We start from the raw sequence: 24,859 nt of genomic DNA, 5'->3' as shown, positions 1-24,859 counted from the left end.
GGTTCAGGGTTTAAAATATGGAGCTGTCAGCCTGCTGAGTACCATGGCAAACACAGCATTAAAATACTTTTTAACCTTTCATTAGAGATACAAAGGAAAAAAGGAGAAACAGCCACGGAATTTAAATATAAAGTAGAAAGTAAGTCTTTGATTTTAATAACATCCTTTGTCCCTTTAGCTGGAAAGAGTTTTGAGAAGGAAACCCATGTAGTCTGACTCTCTTTTAAGTGGTATTAAAAATGTTAATGATAGTAATAACTGACCTTGTGTGGAAGAGAGAAGAAATTATTTGACATAAGCTGGAGCTATTGTTGTTAAAGTCTGAATTCCATTTCTTAAAAAGCACACATGCACACATGCACAAAATGAGGGGGAAAAGAAAAACAAAGATATAAAATGTTGCTTCTGCCTTTGATGCTGACCTTATGTGCACCCTTGCAGCTGGAAAACAACAAGCACAGCCAGGGACTTCTGTGACAAGGGACATGGGGAGATGTACCAGCCATGTGACCCCCCGCCCCATGTGATTCCTCCATGCACCACTGCTATTCAGGGAGTGCTGGGACAGTTCACTCCAGACCTTGCCCCTTCTCTTCATGCCATCACCTCCCCCCACTTCTCTCCATGCTCTTCCCCTGCCCTCCCTTTTCCCCTAAGGGTCCTCCAATAAGTGACGTGGCTTGGGGGCTATGTGGAGGTCTGGCCTTCCACACTCACCAGCAGTGGTGGAGGCGGGAAGCTGAGGTGCGTGGAGCAGAGCAGGCTAGGTTTAATTCACTTTTTCTCCTGCTGGCACTGTGTCCCTCCACCCACGGCATTTGGTCGGGGAGCATCTGTCACCTTGTGCTCCTCGTGTCACCCCTAAGGGCAGCTCACAGCTTTCCCACCCATTCCAGGACCTGGCAGATTTATACAAGCATCTAACTCTCTATGCTGTTGCATTTAGCTCTTTTTTTCTGCTCATAGACTTACATCAGTGTTGCGAAATATGTAGCTTTGGCCAATTGAAGGCTCGTCTATACCACTGCACTACATTGGCACAGCTATCCTAATATCACTGTGCTGCTGTAACACATCCTTTGAAGATGTGCTATGCTGACAGGAGAGTGTCTCCTGGTAACATAACGTGGTGTGACATTGCCTTAGTGTTATCAATTTGTGTTGCTCTGGAGGGTGCCTTTTTTATACCTGAGTGACTTTGCTTACGTTGGCTTAAGTGGTAGTATAGACGAACACTGAGTCAAGACTCTCATAAAAAAGAAGGAAAACCAGGAGAGAGAAGAAATGAAGTCAGGAAGGAAAAGAACACACCAAAAATGTTGTAACCTAGTCTCCCTTCCACGATAGTGGAGTTTTACTAGCTGCACATGTGAACCTAGAGTTTGCAGGGTGTGACGATTGAACTGTGACAGGGCACTCATTGGAGGCAGAGGGAGTGCTTGGCTCTTAAACTCAGGTTGTGTGAAATCACTTGCATGTCACTTCATGTGCACTTGCTTCACATGCACGTCACTTTAGTAATACCGGTCGGAAGAAAACAACACCAATAGAAACCAGTGGTATCTGGCAGCCTGCAGTGGGGCATACATAGAACCCCAATGGGATGCATGTGGCCCTCAGGCTGCCTATCACTGACCTAGCTGCTGCCTCTCAGGGACTAACTATAGCAGTGGGAGACCCCTCATGTTGCTGTAATGAATATCTACATTGAAGCACTGTAGCTGTGCAACTGCAGCACTGCATCTGAGTCACTGTAGGGTTTAAGTATAGACATGGCCAGTCTCACATCCCAGGTGGTGCTAGGGATTTAGCTGTAGCTGGCGCAGTGGTGATGTGGTCTTGGTGTCTCTATTTGGTATGGACTAGTCAGGACAGCCCTAAAGATTAGGATGAAGAAGGTGCAAAGGTGTCGAGCTGCATGCCAGGGTCCAGAAGATGAGAGAGGCATCCATGATGGTGAAACTCACTCCTTCCCTTTTCTCTTTTCTATCAGTGAGAAAAGAGCCCCCCAAAATCTCTTGTACAGCACCCACTAAGCTAGTGATGGGTGGAACAGCCATTCATTGTGTTCATCCATTAGCCCTAATATCAGACACCAATTTTTATCAGCTTGATAATGCACTGTTTAGTATCATTTCTCTTCTTGATGTATGTACTCCACCCTTCTGCAGACCTCTTAAAGACACTCCTCTAACTTTTTTTTTAATTACTGTATACAGTTCTACTGTGAAACTCAGCTCTGTAAAAATGACAATCTGCTCCCTGTATATTTTCAGCTCTTTTTGTTACTGATAACAGGAGAGCTGACAATCTCTGAGCCCCAGGACAAATTGTGTGTGGTGGTGGTGGGGGCAGATCCAGTTTTGTGCTCATAGAATGGGCAGGGCCTGGGCAGCCAGCCCTACATGTCGCCTGGAGGGCCCATAGAGCCCCCCCTCGCTCTGAGAGCCTCACGGAGCATGCAGTGTGGCACTCCAGCACCTATTTAAGGGCCCAGAGCACCTGCCAATACTGCAATAGCAGCAGCAGGGCCTGGGAGCCCTAGTCTCCTTTGAGTCGCTGGGCTTTCTTTGTCCTCTCGTCAGCAGGCCTGGAAGAGCCAGCACTAGTTTTCCTAGGCCTAGGACTGCACAGCGCTATATCTCAGAAGCAGTCCTAGACAAAGGATCTTTACCTTAAAAATGTGCCTAGAAACTCACAGTGCCTAGACTCTGCTCAGACCCAGAAATCCAAGAGCATATGGAATTCATGGGGTTGACCAAAGCACAACAATCTGGTGAATGTCCACTAGTGGACTTCAATGAGCACTGTAACAGCATTTCTATGTATTCTCTAACCATTCTTATACGACTTAGTGTGTTGCATACCAATGTCCTGGAAGATGCATATTTGGAAACTAAAATGGACTCTTTGGGGAAATGGTTGGAGCAGTACAACTTTCAGGTGAACTTTCATTTTTGCCTTATAACATTCTACCAGCAGCAAATGATAAACATGCCTTACAAAGCATTTTCCTTTTGGTTACTAGGAAAATTTCAGATTAGTTGCAAATCAACATGACTTGAAAGGATAGACCTTTCTGAGGTGATACTCTAAATTACATAGCTGTTGCTATAGACTAAAATTTAACCATGATATTAGTTTGTTAGTGTTTTGAAAGAACAATATACTGTGGTACAGGCTTTCAAATATAATGTGTTACATTGTGCTGCATAAGTATCACTTGTGATACATATTATCTAATTGTTGAAGTGCTATTGATTAATATTATTGTAAAAGTAATCTCACTTATCGCATAGGAGAAAACTTGTAGTAAAACAGCAAAATTGAGTAGATGGATAGTAGGATAATAGAATAATCAGAATCTCAAGGTCCACTGGAAAATCATGGGAGACAGGAGAGATTCCAGAAGTCTGGAAAAGGGCAAATATAGTGCCCATCTCTAAAAAAGGGAATAAGAATAACCCAGGAAGCTACAGGCCAGTCAGTTTAACTTCTGTGCCAGGAAAGATAATGGAGCAGGTAATTAAATAAATGATCTGCAAGCACTTGGACGGTGGTAAGGTGATAGGGAACAGCCAACATGGATTTGTAAAGAGCAAATCATGTCAAACTAATCTGATAGTTTTCTTTGATAGGATAACGAGCCTTGTGGATGGGGGAGAAGCAGGAGATGTGGCATGCCTAGACTTTAGTAAAGCATTTGATACAGTCTTTCATGATATTCTTATAAAAAAAACTAGGCAAATACAATTTAGATGAGGCTACTATAAGATGGGTGCATAACTGGCTGGATAACCATACCCAGAGAGTAGTTCTTAATGGTTCTCAATCCTGCTGGAAAAGTATAACAAGTGGGGTTCCGCAGGGGTCTGTGTTAGGACTGGTTCTGTTCAATATCTTCATCAGCAATTTAGATATTGGCATAGAAAGTACACTTATTAAGTTTGCAGATGCTACGAAGCTGGGAGGGGTTGCAACTGCTTTGGAGGATAGGGTCATAAATCAAAATGATTGGGATAAATTGGAGAAATGGTCTGAGGTAAACAGGATGAAGTTTAATAAGGACAAATGCAAAGTGCTCCACTTGGGAAGGAACAATCAGTTTCACACATACAGAATGGGGAGAGACTGTCTAGGAATGACTACTGCAGAAAGGGATCTAGGGGTTATAGTGGGCCACAAGCTAAATATGAGTCAACAGTGTGATGCTGTGGCAAAAAAAGCAAACATAATTCTGGGATGCATTAACAGCTGTGTTGTGGACACGACATGAGAAGTTATTCTTCTGCTCTACTCTGCACTGGTTAGGCCTCAGCTGGAGTATTGTGTCCAGTTTTGGGCAACGCAGTTCAAGAAAGATGTGGAGAAACTAGAGAGGGTCCAGAGAAGAGCGACAAGAATGATTAAAGGTCTAGAGAATGTGACCTATGAAGAAAGGCTGAAAGAATTGGGCTTGTTTAGTTTGGAAAAGAGAAGATTGAGAGGGAACATGATAGCGGTTTTCAGGTATCTAAAAGGGTGTTATAAGGAGGAGGGAGAAAACTTGTTGTTTTTGGTCTCTGAGGATAGAACAAGAGGCAATGGACTTAAACTGCAGCAAGGGAGGTTTAGGTTGGACATTAGGAAAAAGTTCCGCACTGTCAGGGTGGTCAAACAGTGGAATAAATTGCCAAGGGAGGTTGTGGAATCTCCATTGCTGGAGATATTTAAGAATGGGTTAGATAGATCTCTGTCAGGGATGGGTTACTTGGTCCTGCCATTGGGGCAGGGGGCTGGACTGTATGGCCTCTCAAGGTCCCTTCCAGTCCTAGTATTCTATGATTCAGAAGTGAAATACGTTCTATTTGTTGGTTTTGCAATCCTCTCAAAAAGAAATAAGCTAAATGTAAGTTGTGTTGAACAGGGTTGTACATTTTAGTGCAATTTGCTAATGGTTTTGCATTTTACCCTTCACCTACACTAATATCCTCTTCCTCTGTGCTTCTGCTGTGGGAAATGCACGAAAACGTTATTGGAATCCTCTTCCAGATCCTCTCTCGCCCCCCACTATTAGGTATTGCTGCTGAATAAAGAGTGTATGTGTGTATAACTCTTCCTGAATTCACCCTTTGTCCAAGTGTGTGCACACTTTTCTTATCTTCCTGAAAGAAGAGCTTAGAAAGAATCTGGACACTCCCATTTATTGCCTAAAGATTTTTTAAAGTGATTTAAAACACTACTGAAAATTAGAACTTCTGTTATGAATAATTTAATAATCATAATCAACCATTTCAGGAATAATTGTAAGAAAGTTGAGATGCTACAAGATGATTTTCTAATTTTAAGTATCATTACTGTTGTGTGTTCCAAACTTAAAGTAGATTTTTGTATAAATTTAGATTTTTTTTTTCCTGCTGGTTCTAACAGGCTCTACGTCTTTGTTATTTTTCAGAACAATCGCATCAAAACGTCTAAATACAACATTCTTACTTTTTTGCCAATTAACTTATTTGAACAGTTCCAGAGGGTTGCAAATGCTTATTTCCTGTTCCTCCTTATTTTACAGGTGATGTATAACTTTCTTTTTATTCTGAAGTAAAGTTTGATAATGGTCTCCCCAGTGCAATGGCCACTTACAGTACCAAGCAAATGAGTAAAATTGTTCTATGTTGAGCAGATATCCTGGTTATTAAAATGTTCCTTTTGATTGACAACTATCAAATAGCTGTAAATAACTGGTTGGTTAATGAGCATTTCCAAGATAATGGACATGACAAGGGGTGAAGGAGGGCCAGTTGGGACAATGTGGTATGGCAGAGAAGGGAGCAGGAGTGCCAGACAACTTTGTTAGGACATTTCCTCAAACGATTAGATGCCGTTTGAGGTGTGGGTGAAGGTCCAGGTTAGATCTCACTTTACTTAAACTGATCTGTTTTTTTTTTTTTCTCCAACTTAAATTAGTTGGGTAAGTAAAACAGTTCTGGTGATCACTGAAGAATGCCTAAAGTATGTGAAGTGATATAGAAAACAATTGTGTAACTTAGAATCTACATCTCTAGTCAGAACTTCATGATTAGAGTCTCTCTAGCAATGAATCCCATGTCCAAAATGTTGGAAGACTTTTTGCATTTATATTTAAATTAACCGCTAGTCAAATATGCAGGTTTGGCACAAAACATTTAAAAAAATCTCAATAAAATAAAAATCTTTCCTGCTGTTTATTTGTCTAATTTCTCATTTTTTGTTGGCTGACCCCTTTCTCTGTTCTGTCTCACTTTTTGAATGCAGGAGTATTATAGCCCTGTTTGTTTCAGGATTTTAGAGGCCAGGTGGTTGAGGTAACATTTTTTATTGAGCCAGCTTCTATTGGTGATGGAAATAAGCTGTCAAGTTACACAGAATTCTTCTTCAGATCTTGGACCTTCTAAGATGATGACCCTGAAGGAGAGCTCTGAACTCAAATGCTTCTCTCTCTTACCAGTGCAAGATGGTCCAATGAAAGATATTACCTCAACAGACTTCTCTCACTTTTTGGAGGTATTCCTCTTTCTGAGTGTTTTCCCTTCTGTTGAATTCTTTATGGTTCCATATACATGGCAAAATGGATTTGGGGTTTTTACTCTCTGCTATTTAGTTCATACATTATCATCTTATACTGTGTATTGTTTTATGGGCTTTTGCTTACTTGAGCCATAATCTCATCTGATAGGTTATGATAACTTGTCACTGAAGCTGAGTTATTCATATCTGTTCTCGTTGTTCGCTTCTTTGATTTCTATTTTTGCTTCATTTTTTCTGCCTCTCTTTTTCTCTCTCACCATTTTTCTCTCATTTTGTTATCCACTCTTATTCTTTCTCTCCCATATTTATCCCACTCTTCTTCCCAAGGGTCTCTCTAGTTTTTCTTTTTCTCTGTGCCTTTCAGCTCATCCCCTGTTGGCAGTTCATTTACATAATACTCCACTCAGTGTCATCCTTAGGGTTTATGGGACTCTACGCTTTCTTATTAAACTGGTGCCCCTATTCCAGATGACAGGCATGGGCTGGGGAAAGGGAGATATTTTTTGAGAGGTGTGCTTTTATAATCTTCAACAATGCACTAATGAAATATTTTAAACTAATGTCCTGTAGACCAGGAGTGAACCAACTTTTTACGATGGACCCCACTTTTAGCAGGGCCCCCCAACATAGTCCAAACCAATGGAAATTTTGGTTATGTTCATTTGGGGAAAAAAACTTTTGGCACATGTAAGAAAATAAGTGTGTAGAATGCATCAACTTTATTAATTGGTATATAAATGTGAATATACATACATAAAACAGCAACATATTTGAACATTTTTAATGAGATGGATTTGCCTGATACCCAGCAGCTGATCATACTGTGCCCTTCTTACAAAATTTCATTATCCCTCCTCAAATCCCCTTCTGGGGACCCAGCTCCACACTTTGCACACCCCTGTTGTAGACCGACTACCATAGTAAATGCAGAAATTGACAGTATATACCTGGAGTTGGCATATGCCTGTTAAATGGCTTCATTACTACCTGAATGGCTCTTTCGCAGGTTAAGTGTACTGCTAAGAGGTCTGGCAGGCTTTTTCACTTTTAAGTTAACTACATCCTCTCTGGAGAAGCAGAGCTGCAGAACAGGGATATGAAGAGTTGGGTGGGTATGGATATTAAGATAGGTGGTGTTTCGTATTTTCTGGTGCCCTACCAAGCTGCATATTTTGCATATGGGTAAGGATGGTCCTGACTCCATTTGGTTCTATTTTATCCTTGCTGTGTATTAATTATATGAAAATGTATCAGATTTATTTATTGAAGTACTGATTTTTGTGAAAATTATTAGTTACTTTAAATTAGTGCAAACAAGATTTCACTAAGATTTTTTTAAAGTATTTAATAAAATTTTATATTGTAGCTGATCCCAGAAATATCCTCCTTGTCTTGGTTTACTACCATTGTGCCTTTAGTGATGGTGTTTACCATTACTGCAGTGAAAGATGCCACAGATGACTATGTAAGTATTTATAATAACTTGCCTTTACAAAGTCTTCAGACATCCATGCACTGTTACATAAATTATTACGTTGCATATTAGTAATGTGTTGATTCCATCACCATACTGTGTGGAAGGGGCATAAGTATTCTCAAGGAAGCTTTGTTTATTTGTTTTGACTCAAGCATATTTATGTCTTTAAAAGGCACAGTGTCTAAAAATATGTTTGGTAGATGTGCTGTTGTTGTTCAGTCTGACATATTTAGAAATCTTCCCATTCTCTTACATATTCTGTCAGGCTCTGGTTACATTAGTGAGTTTTGCTGTCGAAACCCCAGGTTTGTTGACAAAACTTGTGGAGCATGCACACACAAAATGGGATCTGTTGACAGAATCTGGACAGAATTCAGCACTTTCACCGTCAATATTCTGCCTCAAAGCTTTGAGGCGTAATGCTACTGTCAACAGATTCTGTTGGGAAAAAAACAGAACAGATTCTGTTCTATGTGGACACGCTGGGGTCCTTCTCTCGACAGACAGGGCTTCCACAACAATGGACAGCCCCATCTGCTATGCTTCTGGGGTGCCTGTTATGTCGATAGAGCAGCTGAGCAGTCTGGCGGCTCTGTCAACAGAGCTGAGATCTCTCCAAATTGGCTTTTGTGTGCGGCTGCACTCTCTGCACAGAAGCTTTGTTAGGAAATCTCTTCTGATGGTGACTTCTGTTGACAGAGTGCTGTAGTAGAACCATAGCCTCAGAGTAACTATTATTCACAGCGTTATAATGATCTGCTCAGAAGATTACAGATGATAGATTTGATAGGGGTAAATCCTTGTCCCAAATCTTGTACAAATGGATTAAAATTAATAAATACCAAAAATAAATACAGGTTGAGACTTTGAAATCCATAATTCTCTAGTCTGGCAATTTCCCGGATCGTGGATGTTGCTGGACCAGAGAGCCTTGGCTGTCAGGGGCTGGCAGCTGCAGCCAGGCTGGTGGCAGGCAGGCCGGCAGAGGAGAGGGAGCCCTGTCCAGGAAGGATTACTTTATTTTAATTTTCCCCATATCGTGACCAAAATCTTTTGATTTTTATTATGGTAAAACATTTGGGGCGACACTGACTGATTCTGCATTAAGTCAATAGCAAAACTCCCAGTTTTCTGTTCTCTGCTCTCCCAGAGGGAGTTTGGGTGAAGGAGGAGATTGTGACCTGGAGCAGGGGACTGGGGTGCGCAGAGTCTGGGAGAGGGTACGGTTGCAGGACAGGATTCTGACGTGGAGGACCGCTGTAATAGGGGGTTTAGAATCTGGGTAGGGTGACCATCCATCCTGTTTCTGGTGTGTCAGTCCCATATTTTGGGAGCCAGGAAGGCGCCCTGATTTATTTTCAAAATGCAATAATTGCCCTGTGTTTGTGGAGGGGCAGCTGCTGCCCAGTTAGCAGCTCCCCAAAGCTCGTGGGAGCTGGACCTACATGGCTGTGCCTGGCTCCCAGCTCCCCAAGGTGTGGGGAGCTGGGAGCCCACCTGCGTGGCTTCCACCCACTTCCCAGCTCCCCATGCCTTGGGGGAGCACCGGTAGCTGCCACCTCCTTCCTGGCTCCCTGAGGCACGGGGAGCTGGGAGCCCACTTGCATGACTGCTGCCTGGTTCCTGGCTCCCTGCACTTCAGTGGAGCCAGGAGGAGCGGCCCCCTCATCTCCCTGTCTTGTATTTGGGATAGGGAGATGTGGTCACCCTATGTCTGGGAGAGGGTTGTGATCTGGAACAGGGTGCAGAAAGCAGCGTTTGAGTTGTAACCTGGGGCAGGGAGTTGGGGTAGGGTGCCAGGTGCAGGCTCTGTCCAGGAGGCACATAACCTAGATGGCTCCTGGCCCATAGGCTCCCTGCCTTCCATGCTCCGCATATGCCACTCAAAGTGTCTGGCTGCTGAGGCCGTGTGCATCTCTCCACCATGCATTCTTTGGGTGGGGAGAGGGGTCCCTGTGCACTTACTGTGCCAGAAGCATGGCCTGGGAAGCTCCCAATGACTTCCAGACAATGGCAGCTGCAAGGCTGCTCTGGGGTTGGGGGCAGCATGTGGAGAGCTCCCACCCTGAAAGGGGTGTGTGTGGCTTAGAGACCCTCGTGGCTCCAGCAGCCAGCTGCATTGAGTGGCATATGGGGGTGAAGCAGGCAGGGAGCCTGCCCAAGCGTCTCTCTGGGCTGTGGGATGCTGGCCAGCCAGATCCAAAACTTTGGCAGGCCATATTTTGCCCACCCTTAGGCGATGGGGGTTGTTTAATTGTGGTGAAGAGATTTAGACTTGGGCTGCAATCCAAGCTCTAGATCATCCTACGTAGTGCTTTGGGACCGTCTTACCTCTGGACTCCAGCCTGAGCCTGGAATCTGCACTGCAATTAAACAGCCCCACAGCCCAAGTTAGCTTTCAGAGGCCAAATGTGCATGTTTAATTGCAGTGTAGATGTACCCCCAGAGACCAAAAGTCTATGCTGCAATTTTATAGCCTTGCAGTCCCAGTCAGATTCAGATAACCTGGGCCAGCCATGGTCTTTTATCACAGCATAGATGTAGCCTGACAATACTGCCTTAGAAAGGTAGTATATTTTATTTCATATGAAGAGATTTGAGGCTTCTAATTCTAGCTGAGGTCAAGCACTAATCTATTCAAAATGGACGGTTGGGTTTATCTTGGAAAGTATGAGATAATAAGTTCTCCAAGATAGCGTACAGGTTGAATCTTTCTCATCCATAACTCTCTTGTCTGGCAAACTCTGTGGTCTGGCAACCTCCATAATCTGGCATTATTTTAATTAGACGGATGATCACTTATCATAGGTGTAGCCAAGTTTCCCATGGTCTCAAAGTTTGTTTACAGCCACCAGTCCTGGCTCTCAGTGTTCTGTGCTGTTATTTAGCTGTAATTTACCACTAAATGTCTTCTAAGAGTCCAGTAAGCAGCCAAGTATTGATATTGTACTAGAAGATATTGACCTTCCATCATTTGGCAAATTCTCTCATCTGGCACTGGTCAAATCCCGAGGATGCTGGATGAGAGAGATTTAACCTGTATAAAGGAACATGACGATGACTTGCATCGTCTGAGTGTAAGGCCTTGTTAGTTTGTAGTGTCACAAAAAACAAGCGATCCTGCAGCACCTTAAAGATTAACGATTTCAGTTGTTAGGTAATGGACTTTCATGGGTCTGCCTATGAAATGGTTATTTTTTTAATGACTTATATGTAAGGACTATAATTTTAAAGAATATATTTCTGAAATCTCAACAACTGAGTGGTCCAAAAGAAGCATACTCTTGAAGGAAGTGGTAAAGAGAGTGATATTTGACTTTCTGGAAGTAGTTTACTTAGAATGTGATTAAGAATCTCAGTATCCCAGTGAGATTGTACAAGTTTCACAGTCAGAGCTTTATTTTATTTTATTTATTTTTTTTGAGGCTCATATTAATCAGACTCAGATGACTCAAAGGAATACAAGCTTTGATGTCAGGAAAAATAAAAACAGATTTAAAGGGAGAGGAAAACCAGAGAAGAAGTGACATTTTTACTGGGAGAGCCCAATCATCATAAGTTCAGTCTTGGATTTTAAATTAAAAGAATTTGGTTGTTATTACCAAGATCTTTGAATAAAAACCGAGCAAGACAGCATCAGGCATCATAGTGTCTGGAAGTTCACGACTAATTCTGCTATTTTCAGTTAATAGGCCCCTTCACCTTGAATAGTTCCTTAAAATAAGTGCTAACTACTTACACTAAACAATGCGTATTTAACAGTGACACACTGTGTATATTTCTCAGTCCTGAAGAAGAGCTCTGTGTAAGCTCACAAGCATGTCTCTCTCACCAGCAAAAGTTGGTCCTATAAAAGATGTTACATCACATACCTTGTCTCTCTAAGAATCCTGTACACCAGCGGTTCCCAAACTTTCCAGCATCCTGCCCTGCTTTTGATTTTTTGAGACCTTCATGCCCCCCACCTCTTTTTTTGCCATCATCCAAACCCGCTTTTAACCAGAAATTCAATTCCTAATTTAAAATAACCACACAAGCTTGATATAAAGATGTTATTTAAAATTAAAAAAACCACTAATAGTTTTTCTTGGCCCAAAAATTTAATAAAAATGTAATTTAACATCAGAAACAGCAGACGCAAAATGAATTGAATGCGAAGGATAACGCTGCATTTTCTTCACAACTTGGGAAATCCTAGGTTTGAAAGATGAAAGTGTGCAACGCAAATAGTTTTTGACATCCAGTCGATTTCTTTGTTTCATTTTTTAACGTGAGTAAACTTGAAAAGCTTTTTTCACAGGAGTATATTTATAAAAACGGAAGAATAATACGTAGCACTACTTCCTCGCCAGCCCATCTCAAACTTCTAGTCTATCCAACATTGGTCCTAACTACCATTCCTATACTGGGAATGTTAAGATGGTTAATCAGTTAAACAGTAGCACTTAACTGGTTAACCATTTTAACTTAAGTCCTGCTGCCTGGCCCTGCCCTGTGAAGTCCTGCGCCACCATGGATGTAGGGACCCACCCTCTGGTCTGTTGGTCCCTTCAAGGCTGGGGCTGCTCTAGCACAGTAGGGCTGGCTGCCTATGGAGTTTACAGGCACAGGCTGGTTAATTGCTTTGCATAGCAGTAAGCTTCATGTTTACCAATATGCTTACTGGTTAACTATTTTAAATCCTTGTCCCAGACTTTTCTAACATGTCTCTGTGGGTTGACTCTGGTTCATTTAGCCTGTAGAATGCTTAAATCTTTCTGGCCATCTATCATACTTGAGATAAAATTTGTTGCAGCTATAATACAGTGGTAGCAACAATGGTTTTTATAGTCTTATTTTAATCAGATAATATCACAGTGATAAAAATGTAAGAATATACAAGTGGCCATACTGGGTCAGACCAAAGGTCCATCTAGCCCAATATCCCGTCTTCTGACAGTGGCCAATGCCAGGTGCTCCAGAGGGAATGAACAGAACAGGTAGCCCTGACAGACAGAGGTTAGGGACACGATCACTGCTCATCCAGGGAATGGCTATTGATGGACCTATCCTCCATGAAGATATCTTATTCTTTTTTGGAACACTGTTAAAAGTTCTGGCCTTCACAACATCCTTTGGGAGGGAGTTCCACAGATTGACTGTGTTGTGTGAAGAAGGACTTCCTTTTGTTTGTTTTAAACCAAATGCCCATAAATTTAATTTGTTGACCCCCTAGTTCTTGTGTGATAGAAAGTAGTAAATAGCTTTTCCTTATTTAATTTCTCCACTCCAGTCATGATGTTATAGTTCTCACCATACCTCCCTTAGTCATTTCTTTTCGAAGCTGAAATGTCCCACTCTTATTAATCTCTCCATAAAACAAAAAAGCAGTCATGTAGCACTTTAAAGACTAACAATAATTTATTAGATGATGAGCTTCGTGAGGCAGACCCACTTTTTCAGATCTGGAAGTAGTGATTATTGAAATCTTGAACTAGTTAAATAATGAATTATTTTGTTAGTCTTTAAAGTGCTACGTGACTGCTTTTTTGTTTTTTGAAGATAGACTAACACAGCTACCTCTCTGTAACTAATCTCTCCATATACAGCAATTGTTCCATACTCTTAATAAGTTATTAACCCTTTTCTGAACCTTTTCCAGTTCCAATATATCATTTTGAGATAAAGCCACCACATCTGGACATAGTATTCAAGCAAACGAATTAATCTGTGATGGATGAAGAGAAGTAACTCTTTAAAACTGAAGTAGTGTTACCTGTCCCATCCTCTTTAGGAGGGAAGTATGTTTTACAACAGAAAAGATAACAAAAGAGACCTGATTAAGTACAAAACTATTTTACCCACAACAGTTTAAGAAATCAAAGCATGTTGGAAGTAAAATTAAAAGGTAAAGGAGTTAGTTTGGAGTCATCTCTACTGTACTTTGATAGTGGAGACCTTTTGAAGGAGACTGTCCTTTAAGTGTGAAGGGAAGCCAGCTCAGCTGGGTTAGTGGGAATGTACCACTCCCATCACACTTCTCAGTGGGAACAGTATACAATTTATACAAATTTTGAAAGCAGTGATACGTTTGGTATTCATGGAATTTGTTGCTGCTCTTCCCAAACAACCACAGACAACACTTCACAGAAAGAGCTTTCACTTGACCAGGGAGTCACAAGTCTTAGTCTCTAGTCCAAGGTTCTCCTCAAAAGTTGGTAATAGAACTTGCTCTACACTGAGGGAAAAAATAGGTCATACAAAACACAAAATAATTAACACATTTTAGAGAGATTTTCTGCCAAACTAAAAGTTAAATAATTTTGGGAGGATTAGCGTAAGATTTTCATGAGAATCATGTTTAAATAAATGTATTATTACATTTGAAGTAAGCTATCTGGTAAAAAGCCTGAGCTTCTCTGGATTTCTTTAATGCATTACATTAACAAAACCACTGACAGCATCTTTGCTTTTTTCCCTCTTGAATTAAAATGTATGCCTAACAAGTGGTTTCTCAAAAATAAGTCATGTTCCATGTTTCATCTTCAAAGACTGTCATAAAATATAATGATTGAATGTTGGGCCAAAAATGATTTTTTAATAAAATTAGTAGCGTGCATATGTGTGTTAGAAATGGAAAGAGCTTTCTGTGGCCACAGAGTTGAAAATCAAAACTGCTGGGCTAGATTCTGCAACCTTACTGACAGAGTGGTTCTTACTTTGGCAAATAGGTTTGCTAATTGACAAGAAAGAGGATTTATATTTTTATCTAACTGGACTGATTGTTCCCTTAAAATCAGACTTAAGGGCTATTAAGTAAAACCTGTGAGCTCTGATTCTGTAAGGTGTGTTCAGTGGTGCTGGAACTATGGGCGCTGGCACGCGACTGCACCCCCTGACTTGAAGTAATAATGCAAGCAGCAAATACATGGTTTCAATCATAAGTGCTGATGCCCTGGGTGCTGCAGCCTCCAATCAGCTCCTCCCTGACTCCCCTGCACTTTCTGCATGCTGGCAGCCCTGCTGATCAGCACCTCCTCTCCTTCCCAGCGGCTCCTGCCCACTGAAAACAGCTGTTCTGCAGTGTGCAGGAGGGTGGGGCGTGCTTGGGATGTGGTGAAATCAGGGTGGGAAAAGGTGGGACAGAGGTACAGTGGGGGTTGGAAGGGGTGGAGCCTTGTGGGAGGTGTGGAGGTGAAGGGGGTAAGCACCCCCCCCCACACCAGCACATGCAGAAATCAGCATCTCTGGTTTCCATGGTTTCCATCACCTGCACCCCCACAAAAAGCTTGTTCCAGCATCCCTGGGTGTGTTCAAGGGCCAAATACATGCCTAATTGCTACTTGTGCTTAACAGTGGACATAAGTTTGGCTGTGTCTATACTACAAAAATAACTTTAACGTTGCTTATTTCGAAGTGCAGCTTTGAAGTTGAGCATCTACACACACCCTACTTCGAAGTTAAATTTCGAGTAGGGCACTGCTTCCTTCCCGTGAATGCAGTAAGGACTTCAAAATTGGAAAATGTGCGTAGATTCTCTGCTGGCTACTTCAAAGTTTCTAGTGTAGACACACCCTTTAAGTAAGTTGCTGAATTGGGGCTATAGTGCAGTAAATTAATGCAGATGAGGGAAATACAACAGATTAAATTTATCTGAATGTTTTGGATTTTATGTTGGCTGAAACCTGGCTGAAGGACTGAAAGCAATTCATTAAAGGTAACCACTAATGTACTGAAGTTCTGGAGATATGTGGATTTCAGTGCCCCCCCCCCCCCGCCCACAGGGTGGGGGAGGAAGGCCTAATTGTGTTTCCTGGGAGTTTGGGGGAGGAGGGAAGGCTTAATAGTCATCCCCATGAGGTCTGGGCAGGAAGGTTCCATCATCATCCCTGGGAGTTCGGGGGGAGGCCAGATAGTTGTCCCCAAGAGAACAAGGATGTTAAATTTAGTTTTACTGGACATGGCCATCAGTCAACTTAAAGTAAACTAAAAAAAATATTAACAAATTGAAATTCAGTTTGATACTAAACTGGAAGGAGTTGCAAACAAATAAAACAAAAGAACTAATAGAGCAGGGGTCAGCAACCCCCTGCCTGGGTGCCAAGAGTGGCATGCAAGCCGATTTTCATTGGCACACAAGGCAGCATGGAGCTTGCTCAAAGCAATGCTGCCTGTAGATTAACAGAAGACCACCTAGTGCTACCAACCACCACCAACGCTCTGCATTTTTATTTATTTATTAATGAAGCTGTTGTAAGTAGGACTGTTAGGCTATGTCTAGATGGTGGGCATTCTTTCGGTATATAAGGTATCCCAAAATAGTTGCCTGCATCAATGCAACATGCCCGTTGTCTCTAAACAGTTTCAGAGATAACGGGCACGCTATTCCAGCATCCCTGTAAACCTCATTGCATGAGAAGTACAGGGATGACTCAAGATAGGGCTTTATTTCGACGTGTGGCGCCGTTTAGACAGTGCCACATGCCAAAATAGCCTGTTTCAAAATCTACTTGAAATAAGATTCGCAATTTACATAGCGCAAATTGCAGAGCTTATTTCGAATTTATGGTGTCGTGTAGACATAGCCTTAGTCACTTTAAAAAGTGTCACCAAGGCTGCTGCTGACAGGAGAGGGATGGAATACTGATATGAAGTTAAGGTAAGAATTTTTTTGTGGCATGTAAGGGAAAAGTTCTTTATAAAAGTTCTCCAGTGATAGTGTCTCTCTTAGGCTATAGGATCATTTACCAAAGAAAGACAGAACAGGTCTTTCACTGGGCCCTTAAAACTGGAGTAGATAAAGCAGCAGAAAATTTGTTTATGATGTTATGGACTGGGTGAGCAATTTTCTGTCTCTGTCTATGATTTACTGTATACTTATTAAGTTATCAATAGGCAATACATATTTTTATAGGGAAAGGCTCACTAATTTTTATATTAAATGCTTAGAATATTACACGTTATTGTGGAACAATTGAATATTGTACTGTGTTTTAAATATGAAATGGTAAACACTAAAGAGTTTGTTCTTTATGTCACTGTGTAAGGTCAATGTGTGATATTCTCATCCTATTGACATCAACAGATTTCACAGAGCGACTTCTTGCTTAAAATTATCTGTATGCTTACATGTTTGTTGATCAGGTTCTTATATTCACCTTTGATAACAAAAACTAATGCTTTTATGTTATTAATATTGCAGTTTCGCCATAAGAGTGATACGCAGGTGAACAATCGACAGGCTGAAGTACTCATTGATGGCAGGTAAGAAACAGGTTTGGAATATGGTCAAGTTATTTTAAAATTTTATTCCATCTCATATCTCAATGTTTAATTAGAATTTTTTTGCATTTGCAAATTATAGGGCTATGTAATTGAACCATCAACATTTTTTCCTGTAAGATAACGCAGATTTCACAGAAGAGTTTCTTGGCATGATCCAATTGTAAAATTCCCTTTTTCTAATAATCCTGATTTTTTTCAAAGCAGTTAGCATTATGTAGCATATTTTATGTGACTTTCTTATCATTATATGACATTCTTATCAATAAACTAGGGAAATACAGCATAGATGGGGTAATATAAGGTATGTGTATAACTGGATAACCATTTTCAGACAATAGTCATCAGTGGTTCATGGTCATACTGGAAGTGCACTAGAAGTGAGGTTTTGCAGCAATCAGTTATGGGACTGGTTCTGTTTAATATTGTCATCAGCAGTTGAGATAATGGCACGGAGAATATGCTTTTAAAATTTCCAAATGATACCAGTTTGGGAGAACTTGCAAGTTCTTTGGAGGATAGGATTATAATTCAAAAGGATCGAGACAAACTGGAGAAATGGTCTGAGGTAAATAGGATGAAATTCAATAAGGACAAATGCAAAGTACTCTACTTAGGAAAGAGCTATCAGTTCTACACATATAAAACGGGAAGTGGACATCTAGGGAGTCCTGCAGAAAGGTATCTAGGGGTAATAGTGGACCACAAGCTAAATGTAGTCAACAGTGAGACACTGTAAAACAAGAAGACATTCTGGGATGTATTAATAGTAGTATTGTAAGCAAGCATGAGAAGTAATTCTTCTGCTCTACTTTGTGCTGATTAGACCTCATCTGGAGTGTGGTGTCAAGTTCTGTGCACCGCATTTCAGGAATGATGAGAAACTGGAGGAGGTCTGAAGAAGAGCAACAAAAATGAATTAAAGACTGGAAAATAGGACCTATCAGAGATGGGAATAAAATGAATTTATGTTGCAAAAGAGAAAACTGAGAAGGGACATGATAGCAGTTTTCAAGTACCTAAAATGGTGTTATTAGGAGGAGGGAGAAAAATTATTTTCCTTAATCTCTGATGATGGGACAAGAAGCAATGGGCTTAATAAATTGCAGCATAGGAGGTTTAGATCAGACATCAGGAAAAATTTCAAAACTCTCAGGGTAGTTAAGCACTGGAATAAATTGCCTAAAGAGGTTGTGAAGCCTCTGTCATTGGAGATATGTGAGAGCAGGTTAGACAGACATCTGCCAGGGATGATGTAGCTGATGATTGGTCCTGCCGTGAGTTGATGGACTTGATGTCCTCTTGAGGTTCCCTTCCAGTTCTAGCATTCTATGATTCTATGATTCTGTGTTTAGGTGTGAGTGCCCAGTGCTTCTGCAAATCAGATTAGTGATCTCAAATCAGATACCCATAAAATGAGGTGCACACAATTAGTCTGCTAGTGTGAAGAGTTTGATTTTTACCTGGGCTGAGACTGGAAGCCTATAATGGAGGCAGCTAGAGCTTGCAATTATCTAGGGCAATTATCTTCTTCAACAATGAGACCATCCTTTCTCCTCCTACAATCCCCTGCTTCATTCACTACACACGTTCCAACTTCGGCAAAGATAGCAGTGGTCCTATGGACAACCATCTCTTTTACTGCACAGCATAGATTCATCCCCAAAGCAGGTCCATCCTGTGCAATGAATGAGGCAGGATCCCTTTTACAAAATGTACGTGTGATCATATAATTAATGATAATACCATAATATATATATAAGTGCTCCAAATTAAAGTGGTACAGGAGAACTTAATTCTTACATTTCCTAACTTTTGAGTGTGTGATCTCAAAATTGTATTAATATTCTTCTAGCAAAGTTATATGTGGTGCTTATACAAAGCCCATGTTGTAACTGAAGAGTTAAAGAGTGGGTCTAGACTTAAATGGCCACCACCACACTGCTCCTGCAGAACCTGTCTGTCTGGAAGAAGAGTTTAAAAAAAGAGAACTCAGAAAGAGAGCGTTATAGCAGATAGGAGTGGGGTGGGGAAAAGTGTATCTCAAGAGCTCCTGAATTCTATGTACACTGGTAATCCTTGCTGCAGGAAAGTGTGTGTGTGGGGGTGGGGGGGGGGTTGCGGGGGTGGGTGGTGGGGGGTGGAGGAGGTGTCAAGAGGAAGCTCCCTCAAACCCTAAGAAGGTATTAGCTTGTCCTTAATGACCAAGGAACCCTTCGCTCCATTTTTTTTTGAGCATTTCTTTTCCTTTGTTAAACTGTGGCCACATCCTTGATTGGACAAGTAAGTGGGAGGGAGTGGCAGCCTCAGAGCACTTGAGTCCTTGATATTGCTGCCAGTCAGAGCCTGGTAGAGATGGAGAGCCAGGGCAGCAGTGAGGATGGCATTACCCTTCCATGCTTGAGAGGAGGGGGCAAAGGCACCGTAAGCCCGGAAGTAAGGGTAAGAGGCCTTCAGGGGCTTGGAGCTGATCTGGAAACCCCTTTTTTGGGGCAGACTTGACTGCTATGATTGCTATGCTTTGTTGGACGTTGTAACCCCAGAAAGAGAGAGACTTCTGTAGTGACCTGGCAAGAAGATTGAATTACTATCTACCAGACCTACCATCGGCAGAAGGCAGATGGTGGAGAGTTTAAAATCCAGAGACTTAGTCAGTAGGCAGCACTGCTGGTAATGTCTGCTCTGTTACAGTGTGCAATAGACGAAAATCAGGCTGAAAAATTCTGTCATGTTTTAAGCAGGGCTGAAACCTCACAGGTCAAGTTAAAACCTCACTGAGACTGGCAGGACTGAATGTACACTAGTTATCATAAAGATAAGGAGGCTATAAGAGAGTGCATCACAAATGCCTGCCTAAGAAAAAAGGTGTTGTGAACCACCTAAGGGATTTTGGAGCAAGGAAAAGGAGGTGTGTTTTGGCAAACTGGTTTGGGTAAGAGGTGGGAGGGAATGCTGGGGGAACGCACAGAAACCAAGACCAGACAGAGCAGAGAGAGACAATTGTGGCTGTTGTCGAAAGAGGTCTTTTGCTGTAAACAAAGAAATTTCTCCCGTTTTGTGTTTTCCTCCTGCGTTCAAAGAAGCTGGACTTAAATACATGTACATTCTTTGTAAATAAACAAGATTTATCAAAAAAGTAACAGACTCCACCAATTTCTACCCTGAACAGGAATACACCCAGTGTGCTGAACTTGGATAGTTATTTGAGTCAAAAAGGGGCAAGAATTATAACTATGGAAACCATCAAAGTCGTCATAGTGCTGTGTCACTTTCCTGCCAGGTGTATTCACACGACCTCATTTCCCACGTAGAATTGAAACTCTCATTCTTAAAGTTCTGCCCAACATATCCATCACTTGTTGCCTCAACTGTGCCTTGCACACTCTTTTTCTCTGTGGTACTGCTTGTAACTGTTCATCTTGTCCTCATTTAGTCCCCCCTTAAGTGCTGCTCCTTATGTTTGGAATAATATTCCTCTTCTTTGTCACCGTCAATGAAATCCTGGCTCCACCAAAGTCATGAGAATTTTGTCCTAGATTTCAAAAAGGCCAGGATTTAATCCTAAGTATTCTCACTCTCTTCCTTCTAACCCTCCCTCAAAACCTACTTGTTTTGTCATCTCCTTCTCTTATCATAGCTTAATGCAACGTAAGGTTTCAGCTGTGCCAGGAAAATGGGATGTGGCTGGAAGGGGATTGCTTCTCATAAAACCGTACAGAAAAGAGACAGAATTGCCAGGCAGGTGAAAGGGGTTGGCTGGGGGCACCTCCCTCCAGAACTACCCCAACCCCAATCCTCCCACCCTCCAAGTGCCCTTTAGGTGTAGCTCCCCCTCAATTCATACAGGAACGTTGCTGGCTATTTCCCTTTGTCAGGGAGCGAGGGGAAAGTGCAGCATTCCTTACTTTGCCTGTGGAGCTCAGGGGGCAGATGAATGTGGACATGCAGCCCTCCCTGGCCTGTGCCTGCTGGAGCTGCAGTACCTACGGAGACACACTATTCATCTGGCCCTAAGCTTCTGCAGTGAGAGAGGGCTGAGGTAGTCCTATTTCCTGGGGTAGCGTGAGTACTGAACCCGTCACCCCAGCCCCATCTTAAAACTATGATGTAAGTGAAGCATGTACATTTCACTTTATTTTCCAAAAAGCAAAAATTAATTGAGCTAAGGACCCAAGCAACTAGACATTTGTGACCGATAGTTGCTGCCACAGAAGAGCCACATTCAAATCTCTACTTTAAAACGGCTTTGTATCATATGCTTTAGTAGGTATCATGCTGCTTTTATTACTGACACATGTACGTCACACAAAAAGCAATGATGAAAAGCAGTCTTGTTGTTTTTACTTTTGTATGTTGTCATAATCACAACTACGTCCTATGTGTCATACAAGTAAAATTTGAATAAATAGGATCCTTAATGGGGACAGCTTTCTGGACAATCTCTATTCTTGTAAATGTTGTCATTTCTTTAGAGAAGAAGTGTTCTACAAACAGCTGTCCCAGGAGATTTGACAAACTGGCAGCACGGTCATGTTTTTATTAACAACAGATTGCATTGTTAAATCGTTTGGAAATCTAGGAACACCAAGTGACTGGACCTTTTGCCTTTCTGTAGTAAATTACGAGGATAGTTTTCCATCTGCAATGACGATTCCTTTCCCCTAAGTAGTCCTGTTCATGCAGAGAAGTGTTTTTGCTTATATGCAGAATCTTTAGAGAAAATGCTCTGTCTTATGGTGATAGCTTTTAGAAGTGAAACAAAAATGTTCTATTTTTGGTGTGGTAGTGACAGTTACATTTTTCACTGCCAAATTGTTATTTTGTAAATGGAGTAGGCCAGTAGTAGGAGAAATATTTATCATATTTATATCAGAACACTATGGTACAGATAACTGGCATTTTAACCATAAGTAAATTTTATTTACATTTTCCATAAGTACAGTATAGTGAAAGTAAATACAAATAAATACAGCAAGCACAGGCTAAGTTTACAGTGTACAATACCACTGTTGTTGGTAAATAAATTACTCTGCATATATTTTTATTGTTTCTTAATATGTAATCTTGTTTTTCTTTAGCGTTATGCATTGCTAGGTATACCTCTCTATTATCCAGAGTATTTGAATATCCGGCAAGCTCCCGGGCTCAGGGCTGCTGGATATGAAAGAGTTTACTATATTCTAAACTAAGGCTTATCAATATGTAGCATAGCTTATGATGCACAAAAAGATCACTCCTGCAGAGTGCTGATAGGATACCCTGTGAAGTCAGTGGGAACTGTTTTTTCTTTTTTGTTGCAAAAGACATTTTCAGCTACTTCTCGCTCTTGAAATACAGTTTTGTTTTTTGCATTGGATGCCAAGTACAGAAGGAAGCTATGCCCTGGCCTACGTCCAAATAATGCTTCCTTTGATCAAATGAGTAGACAATATGTGGAATCAGCAAGACCTACTTGTAAAGTGCATTCATGTTTAAAGTAGAACATTAATCCTATGGATAGCACTTTGTCTGTCACACTGGTAAAAATGTCACAGATAGAGTTTTCATTTTGCCAGTGACTCTTTGCAACTGGGATTTTTCTTTATGTGCCTGATTTCATAGGCTGTGAATGTGGAAGGGCCACCCAGGTTGTGACCAGCACTCTTGCTGCCACAACCCAGTATGGGGCAGGTGATCTGGTGGCACCAGGGCCGGAGGATGGCAAGGTGTTCCAGGTGCAGGACCCTTGCTGCATGCTGTGGTGAGAGTTGAAAGGCCGGAACAGGGAGATGGGTCAGGCCTGAGGTACGGGAACTACAGCTGCAGGGTGAGTAATGGACAGGCTCATCGCACAACTCTCTCACCCACCAGGCCTGTACCACTCAGTGCCAGGACTTGACCCTGCCATGTCAATCTCCCCTTTAAATTACACTCATGTGACTTTACATGTCATTCTCCTGTACCTGTGACTTTTATTACATTTAAAATTACTGCTTGTGACTTTTTAAAAAACACTGTGACACATCTGCAGCCCTCACCTTGAACAATATCAGCTGGAGTTAGTACTTGTGGGTGTGCTGTGGTAAAGTTATGTCTGTTGTGCTGAGTTCTCGTCCTTTAGTTTCTTTTCCTTAAGATTCCACTCTTTATGAGCAGACGTACAGCATCTGCTTCCCTTTCTCCCACTAACTTCTCTCTCCTTCCTCACATGACCAAAAGCAGTGAATTCACTTGGCAGGATTGTGGGTGTACTGGATTCTGCTCAATGTACTTTCATGAGTGAATTATATAAGGCAGCCCTCTTAGAGAGGGCAGACATTAAATTGATAAGTGTTTGAGAAGTAGTCAGATGTATCTGGAGAAGAGTTATTGCAACACTGCAGAATAGAAGGCTAGGTTATTGTGAATTCTTTCCCTGATGTGTTTGAGAATTTTAGCTACTCTGAACAATATTTTTGTTGTATTTCTCTCTGTTACATAGCCATGTCAGAACTGTAAGCCTCAGTTTAACTTTAAGCATAAGTCCCTTTGGTTATAAGCAAAGCTCAGTGAAACATACTTTCACAATTACTTTTGGGTAAACTGAGGTATTAGCCCCCTCCCCACCCCCCCAAAAAAAAGTCTGTCCTGTAGACTTTTTTATTGGCTGGGTAAAGCACATATAATTTGACTATTGTCCCATTTATAATACTTAAACAGAAACAAATAAAAACATCATACAATTCCCACAAAAAAATCAGCCAAAGCCATGCAGTCAGAAGAATACTTGACACGAATAGTCATGTAGTAGTAATCCCACACAGTCTTCAAATGGTCATTCTACACAAAGACTGCAAATAAAAGGTGCACATTGCAAAGTGCCGGAAGGTAAACCAATTCAGTCTTTGGCAGATAGGTGGCATGGGAGAGGGTGAACAGCGGGAACAGTCTTTACCATTGTGGGTCCCTCATGGAGAACTCAGACCTCAAAAATAGAAAGTCTGTCTGTTTCAGAACTCCAGAATTATGATTGCATTGGAGCTGGTTATACATTTAAATGCCTAATTTTAACAAGAATACAACATTTATATTATTCAAATCCCTGCATCAATTCAAATTATTGAATTTGTATCGTTCCTGCTGTTGAGAAGTAATAGGCAGCATTTGTCAAGAAAAAAAACAGTTGTGACAGATCTCAAAATACCTCTGTAACACACTTTCGTGCATTTATCAGCAGCATCAATAGCTGCTGCAACCCCAGGGACAAGGTGAGAGGGGGGGTCCAGCTCCCTGTCCCCAGAGGGGGTGGGGCCAAGGATGGAAGGAGCCGGGCTTAAGGCATTCAGCTATGCCCCCTCTTACACTCCCTTAGAACCATACACAGAGCTGTGGCACAGCACTCTGCAGCCTTTCAAAGGGGCATTTAAAGGCAGTGACGAGGCATAGGATGACTTGGTTTGTGGTCTTTGACTGAACTGTTAAAATTTAAAGTACATTTGAATTGTTTTATTCCCACCCTGGCTTGAAGACGCTTAAGTTTTTTCATTATCAAAAATTATTCTGCAAAGTTGGGAAACGTTTGGTAGCTAGCGCACAAAGGAAGGGTTCTTTTATTCTGAT

At 41.5% G+C, this 24,859-nt stretch overlaps 1 protein-coding gene across 1 annotated transcript in view; it reads left to right on the top strand.

Annotated features, from left to right (window-relative positions):
• ATP8B4 (ATPase phospholipid transporting 8B4 (putative)) overlaps positions 1-24,859 on the top strand; it is a 154,015-nt gene that overhangs the window by 21,950 nt on the left and 107,206 nt on the right. Inside the window, exons 4-6 of the mRNA XM_075007201.1 lie at positions 5,435-5,548; positions 7,910-8,008; positions 17,202-17,263. Of these exons, the coding sequence (XP_074863302.1) occupies positions 5,435-5,548; positions 7,910-8,008; positions 17,202-17,263 (275 nt within the window). The remainder of the gene's footprint in view (positions 1-5,434; positions 5,549-7,909; positions 8,009-17,201; positions 17,264-24,859) is intronic.

Source organism: Carettochelys insculpta, chromosome 12, assembly GCF_033958435.1.
Source record: "Carettochelys insculpta isolate YL-2023 chromosome 12, ASM3395843v1, whole genome shotgun sequence".
Classification (NCBI taxonomy): Eukaryota; Metazoa; Chordata; order Testudines; family Carettochelyidae; genus Carettochelys; species Carettochelys insculpta.
This window is presented reverse-complemented; position numbering and strand designations above follow the sequence as displayed.